The sequence below is a fragment of the Aedes aegypti genome, chromosome 1, assembly GCF_002204515.2.
Source record: "Aedes aegypti strain LVP_AGWG chromosome 1, AaegL5.0 Primary Assembly, whole genome shotgun sequence".
Lineage (NCBI taxonomy): Eukaryota > Metazoa > Arthropoda > Insecta > Diptera > Culicidae > Aedes > Aedes aegypti.
The window spans coordinates 38,719,180-38,738,726 of NC_035107.1; the positions used below are offsets into that span (position 1 = coordinate 38,719,180).

General features: G+C 34.2%; 1 protein-coding gene across 9 annotated transcripts in view; it reads right to left on the reverse strand.

Moving 5' to 3' along the window:
- Positions 1 to 19,547, reverse strand: part of LOC5578376 (protein tramtrack, beta isoform) — a 524,610-nt gene that overhangs the window by 186,520 nt on the left and 318,543 nt on the right. For all 9 annotated transcript variants that reach the window (XM_021839452.1, XM_021839456.1, XM_021839450.1 and 6 more), the window contains one exon: positions 3,351 to 3,511. In XM_021839452.1, coding sequence (XP_021695144.1) covers positions 3,351 to 3,491 — 141 coding nt within the window. In that variant the 5' untranslated portion in view covers positions 3,492 to 3,511. The remainder of the gene's footprint in view (positions 1 to 3,350; positions 3,512 to 19,547) is intronic.

The window sequence follows — 19,547 nt, forward strand, 5'->3', positions numbered from 1 at the left end:
CAAACTTTTTAAAATTTAATTTTAAAGAAAATGGTGATTGAAAACTGAATCAAAAATAGCAAAGTTATGTTATCACGATCAAAGCAACCAAAGAAAAGGATCGCATCTGTATCGGTCCATGATCGGCAATGTTTCGCAAGTTGTAACAAGCTTGATGAATAGCAGCAGCGAAGGAGAGCCTCAATAAGACAGCAAACCTATTTTTCTCGCTTGTTTATCACTCGAAGTAGGTATTTTACTTTACTGGCATAATGAACAATTCCCGAGCATCCGATAGCAATAGTGCCGCCTGGTTTGAAACTTGTTTAGCTGACTTTTATCATGCACTGACGATATTTTCAGAGCTGTAGTAGTAGACCCTAAACAAACTCTCGTGACGTGTAGCGGATCATGATTGTTTACAGAAAGTGATAAGTGAAAGATACTCTCAACTTTCTCAGAATTCAACCCCGGCTGAGGGTCATATTTTATACCTTGAATATTCATTAAAATTTAAAATCAGAGGAGTACACTCACTTTCAAGAAAACATTTGAAAGATAAGCCACACCCTAATTGACCAACCGGGAGCGATTGCGGACATTGGCGCGCGCGCCTGCGATTGCGCTCAATTTATTAATTTTATTCCAATTGCAGAATACTGGTTCTTCTGCCGGGGAACACTGCCGTAAGCTGACTGTTGAAGAAGAACAACCTGGTCGCAGGTGGTGGGCCGCAGGTACATGTGTTTCAGTAATTTGCGCTGTCCGTCCGGTGAGAGTCGGTTTGATACTTGGTGGGCAGCAGAGTTGACTTCCAATTAGTGCAAAATATTATGCTTTATGGGTGGGAGTATGAAATCCATGTTTGTCAACCAGGTTGGGATGAAGCGATGTGAGATGCGGTGGTGACATTATATTTAGAAGAAACTTGTCCTTATCATGTGGATTCGAAAGGAAGCTAATTTTTTGAAATTTTCTTTAAATTCTAGGTATTTTAAAATTCTAGTTTCGTAGATGTTCTTGTGCAATTCTTGTGCAATTTTGTGAAATTATCAAATATTTCCTTACGATTTTTTTTTGTGAAATCCTTGATTGAAATTCTAGAACAATTTCGAGTGAAATTCTTACAGAATATCGAGTGAAACTCTTATAGTACTTCGAGTGAAAATTTTATAGAATATCTAGTGAAATTCGTACAGAATTTCAAGTGAATTCTTAGAGAATTTTAAATGATTTTTTACAGAATTTCAAATGAAATTCTTACAAAAAAAAAAAACAAAAAAGCAAGAAATCAAAAGCAATTATACAAAATCGAAAGAAATTCTTACAGCATTTGGAATAGAATTCTAATAGAATTCAAATGAAAATTTTACAGTATTTCATATCAAATGAAATTTTTACAGAATTTTGAATGACATTCTTAAAGAATTTCGAATGAAATTATAACAGAATTTCAAATGAAATTCTTACAGAATTTTTAATAATTTTTTTACAGAACTCCGAATGAAATTCTTACAAAATTTCGAATGAAATTTTTACAAAATTTCGAATGACATTTTTGGAGAATTTGGAATCCTGATTCCTGCTGATTTTCAAATGAACTTCCTGCTTAGTGTCGAATGAAATTCCTGCAAAATCTCCAATGAAATTATTGCCGAGTTTTGAGTAAAATTCTAACAGAGTTTCGAATAAAATTCTAACAGAGTCTCGAATAAAATTCAAACAGAGTTTGGAATAAAATTCTAACAGAATTTCGAATGGATTTCTTGCAGAATTTCGAATGGATTTCTTGCAGAATTTCGAATGAAATTCTAACAGAATTTCTTAATAAAATTCTTACCGAATTTCGAATGAAATTCTAACAGAATTTCGAATGAAATTCTTACAGAATTTCGAATGAAATTCTTACAGAATTTCGAATGAAATTCTTACAGAATTTCGAATGAAATTGTTACAGAATTTCGCATGAAATTTTTACAGAATTTCGAATGAAATTGTTACAGAATTTCGAATGAAATTGTTACAGAATTTTGAATGAAATTGTTACAGAATTTCGAATGAAATTGTTACAGAATTTCGAATGAAATTCTTACAAAATTTCGAATGAAATTCTTACAGAATTTCGAATGAAATTGTTACAGAATTTCGAATGAATTTGTTACAGAATTTCGAATGAAATTGTTACAGAATTTCGAATGAAATTGTTACAGAATTTCGAATGAAATTCTTACAGAATTTCGAATGAAATTCTTACAGAATTTCGAATGAAATTCTTACAGAATTTCGAATGAAATTCTTACAGAATTTCGAATGAAATTCTTACAGAATTTCGAATGAAATTCTTACAGAATTTCGAGTGAATGGAATTATTAGAGAATTTCGAATGCTTGCTTAGCCTCAACATTTGAATGAGAAGGTTTTCGTATGTTTTCGATATTCTAGGTCATTCAGAGTACTCCTGAGATAGAGTCTTCAATATCCAAGAGCTCTACCGAAATGAACTCCTCGATTGCAATTATTTCATCAACTCCACGTGATGCACCAAGGTTAATCCGTTCCCATCCCATCACCAGGAGACCACCAATCGACTGCGCACCAAACATCGCCGCACTCCGTTTGACCGCACAAATCTCATAAATCATTCGAGCGCGAATGTTCCGATCGGGGCGAGCAGATGATGCAGCTCTGAGAACCGCAATCGTACACACATCTCGCGCACATAATCGCCTACCTATTCGCACCACACGTCTCGGGGCTCGGGAGTCAAAAGTCACACGGGGCGGCCTTTTTGAACATTCGCAAGATGCGGTGCGGTACCTCACAATTGGAAAGGCGCATCATCTTCATCGTTGTCGTCGTCGGTCGTCATTGATCGCGAGCGCTAAGTACCGATGCACAATGGTCCTAATCGGACATTTGAGGGTCAAGAATTCGTCATTCAATAATACTGCGGAACAAGTTTTTGTCTCATGCATTAAAATACTGCCATTTAAAGAAATTGATGTTGCCGAATCTATTGCACGACTTGCACACGAGTTTACCAAACGATTCAGAGAAAAAGCATTGTTCATGCTAAAATGTCGATTCAGACCATTGTGCAATGTCGTCGACGACGGCAAAGATATCGGACTCGGACCGTACCGAACGCCTGGCGCTGAAGTCCGAAGGGAACCCCGCTGTGAGCGACCAGGTTCCCAGTTGATCGCAGCAAGCTTGTGTTTTGGGCTACCGGTTGCGTTGATGACGACGCTGCTGATGCAGTTTGACTTGTCGATATCTAAGGATAAGGTTGTACAAGGAGACCCCAGGAGAGTTGGTGGTGATTGATTTCCGATCAAATTGGTTCGGTTTCGGCTTTTGTAGAGACTTACCTTGTGGGCTCGGATGGAGGCGCCCTCTGAGCAAGCTAGTGTTACGTCCACCAGACTCTCGTCCTGCAGCAATTGGCTAAACACCCCTAACAGGTTGGATTGATGATTGTGCCACCTCAAGCAGTAATGCTCACTGCCCATGTCGGTGACAGCTTACGCTGCTGTTTGTGGGAAGAGACGGAGAAAAATGGTAAATTGATTAGTTCAGTTATCGAATGTGATGTGAATGTGAATGTGAGAATAAATATAAGATACAATTCATATTTACATATCGACGTATGATAGATGTCTTAATGACAGTGTCAATAAACCACACGATAATTTTTTGATGTTCAGACCCTCAACCATACACAAATTTTGGTCTTTCGGTTCTGTGGGTTTTGACTCCGGATTTTAAGCTGCGAACTCTGGGCTCTGAACACTGTGCTTTTGATTCTGAATTTTAAGCTCCTATTCTTGTATTTTGAATTAAAGCTTTCGATTTTGAGTTGTGAATTCTTGATTTTGAGTATCTATAAAGAACTTTGGGATTTAACCTTTGGACATTGGTTTCTTAACTCTAGACTTAAAACTTCTAAATCTGGACTCTAGATTCTAGATTCAGAACTCCGGGTTCTGAGCACTGGACTCTGCACTTTGGATTATGGGCTCTGCTTTTCCCAACTCTGAACTATGAATTGAAATTGAACTAACCGTAGTTCAGAACTCTGGTCTCTATACTCTGAGGCCTGAATTCTTGGATGTCAGCTCTGAACTCTGGGGCTCGTGATTTGAGCAATGATCTGTGCAATTTTGATTCTGGTCTTTCAGCACTAACACCCGTACTGTGGACTTTTCGACTCTTGGAATTGATTTTGGATTCTGGGTTCTGAACTGTGAACTTTAGCTCTAAACTTTGAAATCTAAAATCTGAAGGTAGGATTTGGATCTCTAAGCTCTCAATTCTTCATTCTAGACTCTACTATCAGGAATATGTATTCGGGAATTGAATTCTGGATTTTTCACTCTGAGCTTTAAACTCTTCAAACACTATATTTTTTAAAGAAATTTTACAAGATTTTCTCCAGAATTTCTGTTAGAATAACTCCAGAAACTCTAGGAAAAAATTCAAGAAATCTTATAAGAATTTCTTCAGAAAAGAATACTATAAGATTTTTTCCTTAAAATTATATGGGAATTCAAAATAAATTTTGTGAGAATTTATCTAGAAATTCAATCAGAATATCTTCACAAATTTAAAAAAAATAAATAAATTAGAAATTCTATAAGAGTTTCTCCAGAAACTCTAAAAACATTTTTCCAGAAAATCTACAAGAATTTCTCCAGAAAATCAACAAATATTTATCCGAAAATTCTACAAAAATTTCTCAACAAAATTTACAAGAATTTCCCTAGAAATTCTACAAGAATTTCTCTAGAAGTTCTACAAGAATTTCCTCAAAAATTTTACAAGAATTTCTCCAGTTATTTCTACATAAATTCTACAAGAATTTTTCCCGAAATTCTTCAAGAATTTCCACAGAAATTCTATAAGATTTTTTACAGAAATTCTACACAAATTTCTACAGAAATTCCCCAAGAATTTCTACACAAATTCTACAAGAGTTTCATAAGAGATTCTACAAGAATGTCTAAGTTTACAAGAATTTCCCCAGAAATTCTACAAGAATTTCTCTAGAAGTTCTACAAGAATTTCCTCACAAATTTTACAAGAATTTCTCCAGTAATTGCTACATAAATCTTAAAAGAATTTTTCCTGAAATTCTTCAAGAATTTCAGAAGAGATTCTACAAGAATGTCTACACAATTTCTACAGTAAATCTACGAGAATTTTTACAGAAATTCTTCAAAAATTTCGACAGAAATTCTACCAGAATATGTACAAAAAATCTTCGTGAACAGAAGTTCTACAAGCATTTTTACAAGAATAACTACAATATAATATATAATACTCGAACGTGTACAGAAATTGTACAAAAATTTCTACAGAAATTCTACAAGAACGTCTATAGAAACTCTTCAAGGATTTCTCCAGGAATTCTACTACATTTTCTACAAGTATTTCATCAGAAATTCTACAAGAATTTCATCAGAAATTCTACAAGAATTTCATCAGAAATTGTACAAGAATTTCTTCAGAAATTTTGCTGGTAATTCTCCAGAAACAAGGATTTCTCCATAAATTCAATTAGCATTTTTTAATAAATTCAATAAGTATTTCTCTAGAAATTATAAAAGAGTTTCACCAGAAATTCGACAAGAAGGGTCAAGAAATTCTATTGCGGAGAAATTTAAAAATTTGGATTCCTTCGCGCAGCGCGCAATCCTCGCATAGAGCAAATGAACCTCAGTAAGCAGTGCAGTTATTGATCAGCAAGTAAACATGTAAGCAGGTTTTTTTGTGAACTTCTGATTATCATTTCAATTTAAATTTCAACTCCATGGATATTCAAGGCCGTTGAAACCTGATCAGGAATCCTCCCTCCATTATGAGGATACTGACTTCTATCTACCAACGTTTATCAATTTGTGAATACGTCGAAAAAGCTAGGAATATCGGGTGGGTGACCGGTAGTTCGTTTCAAAGAAAAGGTTGGGAAGAAAATGTGTTCGAATTAGTTGTTGAGTCCAACAATTGATTTTCTGATTCGGTTTACTTAAATGAGCAATTCTGATTAGATTGAACGCTTCGTTTTCAAAATCACTAATCAGAATTATTTGTAGCATTTATTTCGCAGCATGTGACAGTATCAGTAAATATATAATGCAAAATGTGACTGATTTTGATGGAAAATTTTCAGATGCATCGTTCTGGATTTTTTTGTAGGAATCAACATTTTTCTGGCAGTGCATAAGGGGACACGGGAGACCGTGTTATTTTCCCTATCTTTCGTCTCACTCTAACAATAATCATCAAAACTTTGTGGAAGCAAATCTCGAGTTTTAGTGATCCGATGAAGCTGAAAATTTATCGGGTTGTGCACTACATATATAGAATCATAGTGATACATTTTCGCATCGATATATGGAGTGGTTCTTGGGATTTGCTTCTTGAAATGGATAGGGTGATTATGATGACGTCCCGTGCGGCCATAATACAACAATTTCTTTACAAATACTACATGAACTTCTCCAGAAATTCAACAAGAATTTCTTCAGAACTCTACAAGAATTTCACCAGAAACTCCAAAATAATTCATTGATAAATTCTTAGATAAATATTATAAATTTCTTCAGAAATTCTATAGGAATCTTTCTAGAAGTTCTATAAGAATTTCTCCTCCAGAAATTCTACAAGAATTTGTTCAGAAATTCTATTAGAGTTTCTTCAGACATTCTACAAGAATTTCTCCACAAATTCTACAAGAATTTCTCCAGAAATTCTACAAGAATTCCTCCAGAATTTCTACAAAAAATCTCCAAAAATTTTACAAGAATTGCTCCAGAAATTTTACAAGAATTTCCCGAGAAATTCTACTAAAATTTCCCGAGAAATTCTACATGGATTTTCCCAAAAATTCTACAAGAATTTCTCCATAAATTTTATAAGAATTTCTTCAGAATTTCTACACAATTTCTACAGAAAATCTGCGAGAATATCTACAGAAATTCTACAAAAATTTCTTCAGAAATTCTACACGAATATGTACAGAAGTTCTACAAGAATTTCTGCAAGAATTCATACAAAAATTTCTACAGAAACTCTACTCTACATGTACAGAAATTCTACAAAAATTTCTACAGAAATTCTGCATGGACTTCTATAGAAATGCTACAAGAATTTCTCCAGGAATTCTACAAGATTTTTTCCCATAAATTTAATAAGCATTTCCCTAGAAATTTGACAAGAATTTCACCAGAAATTCCAAAACAATTCATTGATAAATTCCAAAGAATTTTTTCAGAAATTCTATAAGAATCTTTCGAGAAGTTCTATAAGAATTTCTCCAAAAATTCTACAAGAATTTGTCAAGAAATTCTATAAGAGTTTCTCCAGACATTCTACAAAAAATCTCCAGAAATTTTACATGAATTTCTCCAGAAATTCTACAAGAAATTGTTCGTAAATTCTACTAGAATATCCCCAGAAATTTTACAAGAATTACACCAATCATTCTACAAGAATTTCCAGAGAAATTCTACTAGAATTTCCCCACAAATTCTACAAGAATTTCTCTATGAATTTTATAAGAATTTCTCCACAAATTGTACAAGAATTTCTCCACAAATTCTACAAAAATTCGACTAGATTTTCTCCAAAGTTTCTTTAAGATTTCTTCAGAAATTTGATTAGTATTTCTCCAGAAATTCCACAAGATTTTTTCAAGAATTTCAGCTAGAACTTCTCCAGAAATTCAGTTAGAATATTTCCGAAATTCTACTTTAATTTCTGCAGCAATTCTACAGGAATTTCTCCAGAAATTCTCCTAGAATTTTTCCAGAAATTCTACAGAAAATTCTCCAGAAATTCTACAAGAATATTCCAGAAATTCTACAAAAATTTCTCCAGAAATTCTACAAGAATCACTAGATTTTGAACTTTGGAGTCAAAACTTTGAATTCTGGAGTCCGAAATCAAAACATTGGACCCTTAACTCCGAACTCCGAACTCTGGACTTTTAGCGCTGGACTCTGAGTTATGAAGTCTTCAATCTATACTATGGAATTTCAACACTGAACACTTAACCCTGGATTCAGGACTGTTATCTCTGGGCTCTGGGATTTGAGTGCCGGACTTAACGCTTTGAATTCTAGGCTTAAAATTGATGACATTGGGCTCTAAACTCTGGATTCTGAACTCTGAATTTAAACTTAGTGCTGTGTTCTCTATACTATGAACTGGACTCGTACTTCGAACTCTTGACTCCTAATTCTGGGTACTGAGATCTAAACTACTGTACTTTGAACTTTAAACTCTGATTTCTGTACTGTGGGCTCTACAACTCTGGGAGCTGAACTATGATAGTGAATTCTGGGTTATGAATCTTGGATTCTGATCACTGGACTCTAAATTATTGGCTTTCTTCTTCTTCTTCTTCATGGCATTAACGTCCTCACTGGGACAGAGCCTGCTTCGCAGTTTAGTGTTCTTATGAGCACATATGGCTTTGGACTATAATCTTTGATTGATTGGACTCTGAACTTTGGACACTCTTCTATGAGCACTGAACTCTGTACCCTACTCCGAAGTCTGGAAGCAGAACTCTGAAATCATAATTTTCCATTCCGGAGTCTGGGCTCCATGCTTTGAGTTCTGGACTTCAAAATCTTGCTCTGAAGTCTGGACATTATACTTTGAGGTCTGGTCTCTGGACTGTGAACTATTGACGCTCTATTATGGACGCTGGGCTTTCGAGGCTCTATTCTGGACGCTCTTTAGTTTGAGCTCTGGGGATCTAAACCCTAGATTATGGACTTAAACTATTCTAGGTTTCTAAACTATAAACTCTGAGCTCTGACATGATTTTAAGTTATGAATTCTGACTTTAAAATTTGAACTTTATTAGGGGTATAAACTCTAGACTTTGGATTTCAAATTCTGACCTTCGTACGGTTGTCTCTAATCTCTGGGATCTGAACTATGAGCTTTGGAATTCTGAGCTATGGGCTTTAGACTGTGAGTTCTGGATTATGAACTGGACTCTGATTTCTTAGCTTTAGACTCTGAACTCTGAATTCTATGAGCGCTGAACTCTGGACTTTACTATAAAGTCTGGAATATTGAATCTGGACTCTGAACTCATAATTTTCCGTTGCGGAGACTGGGCTCTATGATTTGAGTTCTGGGCCCTATCATTGGAAATCTGGACTTCGAAATCTAGCTCTGGAGTCTGGACCCTATACTTCGAAAACTGGTCTCTCGACTCTGAACTCTTGTCACACTTTTCTGGAAACTAGGCTCTGTGGTTTGAGTTCTGACCTCTGGAGTTCCTAACCCTAGATTTCGGACTTAATCTTTTCTGAGTATCTAAACTATAAACGCTGGACTCTGACATGATTCTGAGTTATTAATTCTGACCTTAAACTTGGAGCTTGAAACTCTGACCTCTATACTGAGGCCTCTAATCTCTGGGATCTGAAATAGGAGGTTTGGAATTATGAACTCCGGGATCTGAGCTATGGGCTCTAGACTGTTAATTCTGGGTTATGAACTCTGGATTCTGAGCACTGAACACTGATTTATTAGCTGCAGACTTTGAGTTATGGGACTCTGAAGTCTGGACTAAATTCTATGAGCTATGACCTCTGAACTCTGTTGTATGAGCTCTAAACTCAGGACTCTACTCTGAAGTCCGGAATCTGGACCTCTGGGGATCTAGATTCCGGACTTCATCTACTCTGGGTTTCTAAACGACTAACTCTGGACTCTGACATGATTTTGAGTTATTTATTCTGGCTTTAAACTTCGAACTTTATACTCTGAAACCTGAACTTTTAGCTATGAATTATGGGTTCTGAACTCTGGATTCGGACTCTTAACTTTTGACTTTGAGCTATCCATGCCGAACTGTGCACTGTATACTCGGTGCCCAGAACTGTAAACGTTGCGTATTTGGTTTTTGAGTACGGCAATCTGAACTTTACGTTCAGGACTGTAGTCTATGTGCTCTGGATTCTATGTTCTGGATTTGAATTTGGATTCGGGACTCTGAATCCTGTACTCTGGATTGGGGTCTTGGGCTCTGCACTTTGGACTCTCAACTCTTAGCATCAATCTCTGGCTCTGAACTGTGGCTTTAAACTCTGGCTCTGAGCTCTGAACTCTTAGCTCTGAACTCTTAACTCTGAACTCTGAACTCTAAGCTCTGAACTACTAACTCTGAACTCTTAATAACGAACTCTTAACTCTGAGCTCTCAACTCTGAACTCTAAGCTTATAACTCTCAACTCTAAGCTCTTAACTTTGAGCTCTTAACTCTGAGCTCTTTACTCTGAACTCTAAGCTCTTAACTCATAACTCTGAGCTCTTAACAATGAACTCTTAACTATGAAATTTTAACTTTGAACTCTTAACTCTGAACTTTTAACTCTAAACTCTTGACTCAGAACTCTACTATCTTAACTCATATTTCTGAGCTCTCAACTCCGAACACTAAGCTCTTAATTCTGAACTCTGAGCTCTCAACTCTGAACTCTTAACTATGCACTCTTAACTATGAGCTTATTATTCTGAGCTCTTAACTCTAGCTCTGAACTCTGATCTCTTCATACTGAACTATTAAATCTGAGCTCTTAACTCTCAACTCTTAATTCTGAACTTTTAACTCTGAACTCTTAACTCTGAGCTCTTAACTATGAGATTTTTACTCTGAGCTCTTCACTCTGAACTCTTGGCTCTGTACTCTTAACTCTGAACTCTAGGCTCTTAACCCAAAACTCTGAGCTCTTAACTCTGAGCTCTGAATTCTGAACTCTTAATTCTGAACTATTAATTATGAACTCTTAATTCTGAACTCTTAACTCTGAGCTCTTAATTCTGAACTCTTAACTCTGAACTCTTAACTCTGAGCTCTGAACTCTTGGCTCTGAACTCTTAACTCTGAAATCTTGACTCTGAACTCTTAACTCTGAACTCTAAGCTCTTAACTCATAACTCTGAACTCTAAGCTCTTAACTCATAACTCTGAGCTCTTAACTCTAGCTCTGAACTCTGATCTCTTAATTCTGAACTCATAACTCTGAACTCTTAACTCAGAATTCTTTACTCTGAGCTCTGAACTCTTGGCTCTGAACTCTTAACTCTGAAATCTTGACTCTGAACTCTTAACTCTGAACTCTAAGCTATTAACTCTTAATTCTGAACTCTTAACTCAGAACTCCTAATCTGAACTATTAAATCTGAACTCTTAGCTCTGAACTATTAACTCTGCAATCTGGACTCTTAACTCTTAACTCTGAACTCTAAGCTCTTAACTCATAGCTCTGAGCTTTTAACTCTGAGCTCTGAAATCTTAACTTTTATTTCCGAGCTCTTAACTCTGAACTTTCAATTTGAACGATTAACTCTGAACTCTTAAACCTGAGCTCTTAAATCTGAACCCTTAATTCTGAATGCTTGGCTCTGAACTCTTTACTCTGAACTATTAACTCTGAACACTAAACTATGAGCATTTAACTCTGAGCTCTTCACTCTGAACTCTGGACTCTGGACTCTGAACTCTAAGCTTTTAACTCAACTCTGAACTCTTAATTCAGAACTCTTAACTCTGAACTCTTAAACTATGAGCTTTTAACTATGAACTCTTAACTCTGAACACTTGGCTCTGAACTCTTAGCTCTGAACTGTAGATTCCGTACTCTTAACTCTGAACTCTGAGTTCTTAACTCATAACTCTTAGCTCTTAACCTTCAACTCTGAGTTCTTAGCTCTGAACTCTTAATTCTGAAATCTATTCTCTCAACTCATAACTCTGAACTCTTAACTTTAAACTCTGAATTCGTTGTCTGAACATAAAATTATTACTAAATTAATGTGTTCAATTTGATTGTTGTGTTGCCATTGCTGAGAATTGAGTGTCCACTACCAGGGGGCTCAATCTTGAGCCTTTTGGTGTGGGGGAGAGCGGAGGGTCACTCAAAAAAAATTATAACTCTTAACTCTGAGCTTAAAAATCGCAACTCCGGACTCTAATTCTGAATTTTGGGCTAACAATGCAATGCAATTTGCACTTTATAGTTAACGGTCAAATAGTTAGACGACATAGTTTTGACGACCAGCTTCAAAATACTACACAAGATTAAAAACCGGTGAGATCTTTTCATGATGGATTTCATGTTTAATTAGATTTACTATAATACTATATGCATTGTGGGTTGGGTGAGATCATCATAGCACCCGATTGAAGCGAGATGGATAGGAAGAGTGAAACTGTCAACTTTCTATCGTTAACATTTCGTGAAAAAAGGGCTGATTTTCTCCCCACCTATTGGGTCTTTCTGACAAGGGCTTGATTGTACGAATGTGTAAACTTATTTCTAGAAAGAATTTTTTTCCCTTGTGGGTTTCGCGAAAGTGTCTCTGCTTATGGGTCCGCTATTCGTTTTTGCCCCTTCAGGCGATTGCTAACGGTGGATACCTTGCTGCAATAGATGGCAGTTTATATCATCATATCAACACCAATGCAACACAATTTGTACAAGAATGAAGAATCGCTCTAGATGTTCTTAAACAATTGCTCCTAAAATTATACATAGAATCCTCTTGAATTTCTACGAGAATCTCTAAAGAAATTCCATAAGAATTTTGCTAAAGTCACTATAATCGTTTCTTTAGAAATTGTTTAAGCATATGTCTGGGAATACTACCTTAATTTCTATACTTATTTTACAGGATTTTTCATTTGGAAATTCTACAAAAAAATCCGTAAAATATATAATTCAATTCTAGAAATTCTACAATTTATTAAATAATCACAGCACAATACGGCAGGGTATATTTTCATAGAATGCCAGACAGCAACTCTGCAAAGATGGTCATTGCTTCAGGTTTTTTTTTGGTTTAATAACTTCAGAAGAAATTCTACCATACTTTCTATGGAAATTGTACGAATATTTTCGTGAAAATTGAATAAAAAATTTTCGTGAAAATGATTCAAAAAATTACGCGGAAGTTTATGAGGAATTATCTAGAAACTCTACAACAATATTAGTAGAAAATCCATTAGAATTGTCACACATAGTTTGACTCAATGATTCTAAAGAAATTTATTTGTTATTGAAACACTTTAAGAATCTCGACTCTCCGAAAGGTTTACCAACAAGTTTTATGCAGTCAGCAACCGTCAGTGGTTTAATGCTCATTAATTCGTGCTCGAACGTGGTGCAAGAAATCACCAGCCATACAGTTTCCTCTCCATCTCGTCTGCTCCCCTTCCCGGCGTCCATAATTTAATTCCAATATTGTTTAATTCAAGTCCGAACACAAAAATCAAACCCGTGTTATGCTTCAATTCATTATCGAATTAAAAATGTAGATTTTCACATTATAATGCATATAAATTAGTTCGCCACCTTTCCTCCAGCTTGACGCGCGCTTCGGCCACTACTGGACTGTCGAAACTCCGTACGTAAGAGCACGCGTTCGCAGCCCCCGAAGGCAAAACCTACGCTGCTGCTGCTGCTGCTGCCAAAGCTCTGCCACTTCCAAGCTACAGCAGCAGCAGCCACACTCGTTCATTCGTTGGTGAGGGAAGAGGGGGTATAATGCGCCCCTCAAGGAAACATTCAATTTTAACCGTGAATTTCGTCTATAACGTTATTCTAATTTTTTTGATGCTGAAATTAATATTTTTTCAGTGAGAGATGTTGAAATTATTTCTATCAATGAAAAATTACCTTATATCTTGGAAATATTGCGGTGGCGCGTTTTAACCCGGATGGCGCATTCGACACCTAGTTCCCCGTATATTCCCAATAATCGCGGCATATCGATCTCGATCGGATTAGCTCGCTCGATGTGTTCACGCTTTTTGCTTACATGTGCCCGCCACCACGCTCGAGCTCTGGATCTGGATCTGGACGACTCGATTCGCATTTCGCTGTCTCTCTCGCCGCCTCGGGGTTCTTCCTCCGTGTTCTGCTTGCTGACTGGTCTGCATACGGCTCTAATGGTTAGGAAATTGGGAATCAGGACGTTCGACCAAGCTGGGCACAGCAAAAACCAACAAACATACAGAGTTGGACATTGCAATTGCAACTTTTTCGAATTTTCATTCAAAATGGTCAACTTTTTAAGGTTATTAAAAGTGAAGGAGTGTAAGTAAACAATATTTGAAAATCTAGTCGAATATCCCACGTGAATCAATGGCTTACAATTTGCTTATTTGTTACAAATATTAATATTTTTCTGGTACAATTTTGATTTCGAAAAATTTGAAAAAGATTCTTAACATATTATATGTTGAAATTTAAATTACGTCTGACGTGCTGTGAAAATTTCATTCAAATTGGTCTATAAATAATTGAGATCCAGACCACTAAATTTGACCACATTTTGAACGGAAAATCGAAAAAGTTGCAAATGTTTTGATCATTCCCGTACACTTCGGTCGTCGTCCCGTCGTTCGTTGCGAGCTGCAAAACTGACCAAACGGCGAATGGTTTTTGTTTCTCGCGCGGTCCCAGAGTGTTTGGAAGGCGGGAAATATGTTGCCACAGAGCGTCGGTTCTTCGAATCCTGCTTGGCGCTGAACAAGTCCGTTGGCAATCTTCGCTTCCGAAGGGGCTCTGGTGGTAGGCTTACAAAGTAAGAATGGTACACCGGTTGTTGGTTGGATTGGAGCTTAATTTTTTTTTGTGGGCGTGTGAGGCTGAAAGCGGGGTTCGAGAGGACTTTCAGGGACACGTGCCCGTTGTGTGTGGTCAGGCAATCAGCGCGGATTGGAATGCTTAAGGATGGTCGAATGGATGGAAAGTAGCGTGAGGATTTGAGGAATACGAATGGGTCATGAGGAATTTCATTGATCGTGAAGAAATTATAGAGAAATTTTTGTAAAATTTCTACAGAAATTCATGAAGAATTTCTACAGAAATTGTTGTAGAATTTCTAGAGAAATTCTTTTGGAATTTATACTGTAATTCGTGTACAATTTTTACCGAAATTCGTGTAGTATATCCAGAAATTCTTGTAGAATCTCTACAAAAATTCTTGTAAAATTTCTACACAAGTCTATGTAGAATTTCTACAGAAATGCTTGTGTAATTTGCACAGTAATTCTTGAAGAGTTTCTATAGAACTTTTTGTAGAATTTCTACAAGACAAACATGAATAATTTCTACAAAATACTTGAAGAAGTTGTACAGAAAACCTTGTTTAATTTCTACAGAAATTCTTGTAGAAAATCCACAGCAACTTCTTGATAAATACATGTAGAATCAATACGGAAATTCTTGTACAGCTTCTTCAGAAGTTTTTGCGAAATTTGCTAAGAAATTCTTGTATAATTTCTACAGAAATTCTTGTAAATTTTCTACAGAAATTCTTGTAATATTTCTACAGAAATTCTTGTAGAATTTCTACAGAAATTCTTGTAGAATTTATACAGAAATTCTTGTAGAATTTCTACAGAAGTTCTTGCACAATTTCTACAGAAATTCTTGTAGAATTTATACAGAAATTCTTGTAGAATTTCTACAGAAATTCTTGTAGAATTTCTACAGAAATTATTGTAGAATTTCTACAGAAATACTTTTAGAATTTCTACAGAAATTCGTGAAGACTGTATATTTTTCTACAGAAATTCTTGTAGGATTTCTTCTGAAGCTCATGTAGAATTTCTGCAGAAATACTTGAGAAATTTCTACTGAAATTCTTGCGAAATTTCTTCAGAAATTCTTGTAGAAGTTCTACAGAAATTACTGTAGAATTTCAACAAAAAAATATTGTAGAATTTCAGCATAGATTCTTGTAGAATTTCAACATAGATTCTTGTAGAATTCTTGTAGTCAACATTCTTGTTGACTTTCTACAGAAAACTTGTAGAATTTTTTCAGAAATTTAAGTAGAATTTCTGCAGAAAATACTTGTAGAATTTCTACAGAAATTCCAGTAGAATTTCTTCAGAAATTCTAGTAGAATTTCTACAGAAATTCTAGTAGAATTTCTACAGAAATTCTAGTAGAATTTCTACAGAAATTCTAGTAGAATTTCTACAGAAATTCTAGTAGAATTTCTACAGAAATTTTAGTAGAATTTCTACAGAAATTCTTGTAGAATTTCAACAGAAATTCTTGTAGAATTTCAACAAAAATTCTTGTAGAATTTCTACCGGAATTCTTGTAGAATTTCAACAGATATTTGTGTAGTATTTCTACAGAAATTCGTGTAGAATTTCTACAGAAATTCGTGTAGAATTTCTACAGAAATTCGTGTAGAATTTCTACAGAAATTCGTGTAAAATTTCTAAAGAAATTTGTGTAAAATTTCTACAGAAATTCATGTAGAATTTCTACAGAAATTCGTGTAGAATTTCTACAGAAATTCGGGGAGGATTTTTTTCAAAAATTCAAGTAGAATTTCTGCAGAAAATACTTGTAGAATTTATACAGAAATTCGTGTAGAATTTCTACAGAAATTCGTGTAGAATTTCTACAGACATTCGTGTAGAATTTCTACAGAAATTCGTGTAAAATTTCTAAAGAAATTTGTGTAAAATTTCTACAGAAATTCATGTAGAATTTCTACAGAAATTCGTGTAGAATTTCTACAGAAATTAAGGGAGGATTTTTTTCAAAAATTCAAGTAGAATTTCTGCAGAAAATACTTGTAGAATTTATACAGAAATTCGTGTAGAATTTCTACAGAAATTCGTGTAGAATTTCTACAGACATTCGCGTAGAATTTCTACAGAAAATCGTGTAGAATTTTCACAGAAATTCTTGTAGAATTTCTACAGAAATTCTTGTAGAATTTCTACAGAAATTCTTGTAGAATTTCTACAGAAATTCTTGTAGAATTTCTACAGAAATTCTTGTAGAATTTCTACAGAAATTCTTGTAGAATTTCTACAGAAATTCTTGTAGAATTTCTACAGAAATTCTTGTAGAATTTCTACAGAAATTCTTGTAGAATTTCTACAGAAATTCTTGTAGAATTTCTACAGAAATTCTTGTAGAATTTCTACAGAAATTCTTGTAGAATTTCTACAGAAATTCTTGTAGAATTTCTACAGAAATTCTTGTAGAATTCCTACAGAAATTCTTGTAGAATTCCTACAGAAATTCTTGTAGAATTTCTACAGAAATTCTTGCAGAATTTCTACAGAAATTCTTGTAGAATTTCTACAGAAATTCTTGTAAAATTTCTACAGAAATTCTTGTAGAATTTCAACAGAAATTCTTGTAGTATTTCCACGAAAATTCTTGTAGAATTTCTACGGAAATCCTTGTAGAATATCTACAGAAATTCTAGTAGAATATCTACAGAAATTCTAGTAGAATTTCTACAGAAATTCTAGTAGAATTTCTACAGAAATTCTTGTAGAATTTCTACAGAAATTCTTGTAGAATTTCTACAGAAATTCTTGTAGAATTTCTACAGAAATTCTTGTAGAATTTCTACAGAAATTCTTGTAGAATTTCTACAGAAATTCTTGTAGAATTTCTACAGAAATTCTTGTAGAATTTCTACAGAAATTCTTGTAGAATTTCTACAGAAATTCTTGTAGAATTTCTACAGAAATTCTTGTAGAATTTCTACAGAAATTCTTGTAGAATTTCTACAGAAATTCTTGTAGAATTTCTACAGAAATTCTTGTAGAATTTCTACAGAAATTCTTGTAGAATTTCTACAGAAATTCTTGTAGAATTTCTACAGAAATTCTTGTAGAATTTCTACAGAAATTCTTGTAGCATTTCTACAGAAATTCTTGTAGCATTTCTACAGAAATTCTTGTAGCATTTCTACAGAAATTCTTGTAGAATTTATACAGAAATTCTTGTAGAATTTCTACAGAAGTTCTTGCACAATTTCTACAGAAATTCTTGTAGAATTTATACAGAAATTCTTGTAGAATTTCTACAGAAATTCTTGTAGAATTTCTACAGAAATAATTGTAGAATTTCTACAGAAATACTTTTAGAATTTCTACAGAAATTCGTGAAGACTGTATATTTTTCTACAGAAATTCTTGTAGGATTTCTTCTGAAGCTCATGTAGAATTTCTGCAGAAATACTTGAGAAATTTCTACTGAAATTCTTGCGAAATTTCTTCAGAAATTCTTGTAGAAGTTCTACAGAAATTACTGTAGAATTTCAACAAAAAATATTGTAGAATTTCAGCATAGATTCTTGTAGAATTTCAACATAGATTCTTGTAGAATTCTTGTAGTCAACATTCTTGTTGACTTTCTACAGAAAACTTGTAGAATTTTTTCAGAAATTTAAGTAGAATTTCTGCAGAAAATACTTGTAGAATTTCTACAGAAATTCCAGTAGAATTTCTTCAAAAATTCTAGTAGAATTTCTACAGAAATTCTAGTAGACTTTCTACAGAAATTCTAGTAGAATTTCTATAGAAATTCTAGTAGAATTTCTACAGAAATTTTAGTAGAATTTCTACAGAAATTCTTGTAGAATTTCAACAGAAATTCTTGTGAAATTTCAACAAAAATTCTTGTAGAATTTCTACCGGAATTCTTGTAGAATTTCAACAGATATTCGTGTAGTATTTCTACAGAAATTCGTGTAGAATTTCTACAGAAATTCGGGGAGGATTTTTTTCAAAAATTCAAGTAGAATTTCTGCAGAAAATACTTGTAGAATTTATACAGAAATTCGTGTAGAATTTCTACAGAAATTCGTGTAGAATTTCTACAGACATTCGTGTAGAATTTCTACAGAAATTCGTGTAAAATTTCTAAAGAAATTTGTGTAAAATTTCTACAGAAATTCATGTAGAATTTCTACAGAAATTCGTGTAGAATTTCTACAGAAATTAAGGGAGGATTTTTTTCAAAAATTCAAGTAGAATTTCTGCAGAAAATACTTGTAGAATTTATACAGAAATTCGTGTAGAATTTCTACAGAAATTCGTGTAGAATTTCTACAGACATTCGCGTAGAATTTCTACAGAAAATCGTGTAGAATTTTCACAGAAATTCTTGTAGAATTTCTACAGAAATTCTTGTAGAATTTCTACAGAAATTCTTGTAGAATTTCTACAGAAATTCTTGTAGAATTTCTACAGAAATTCTTGTAGAATTTCTACAGAAATTCTTGTAGAATTTCTACAGAAATTCTTGTAGAATTTCTACAGAAATTCTTGTAGAATTTCTACAGAAATTCTTGTAGAATTTCTACAGAAATTCTTGTAGAATTTCTACAGAAATTCTTGTAGAATTTCTACAGAAATTCTTGTAGAATTTCTACAGAAATTCTTGTAGAATTTCTACAGAAATTCTTGTAGAATTCCTACAGAAATTCTTGTAGAATTCCTACAGAAATTCTTGTAGAATTTCTACAGAAATTCTTGCAGAATTTCTACAGAAATTCTTGTAGAATTTCTACAGAAATTCTTGTAAAATTTCTACAGAAATTCTTGTAGAATTTCAACAGAAATTCTTGTAGTATTTCCACGAAAATTCTTGTAGAATTTCTACGGAAATCCTTGTAGAATATCTACAGAAATTCTAGTAGAATATCTACAGAAATTCTAGTAGAATTTCTACAGAAATTCTAGTAGAATTTCTACAGAAATT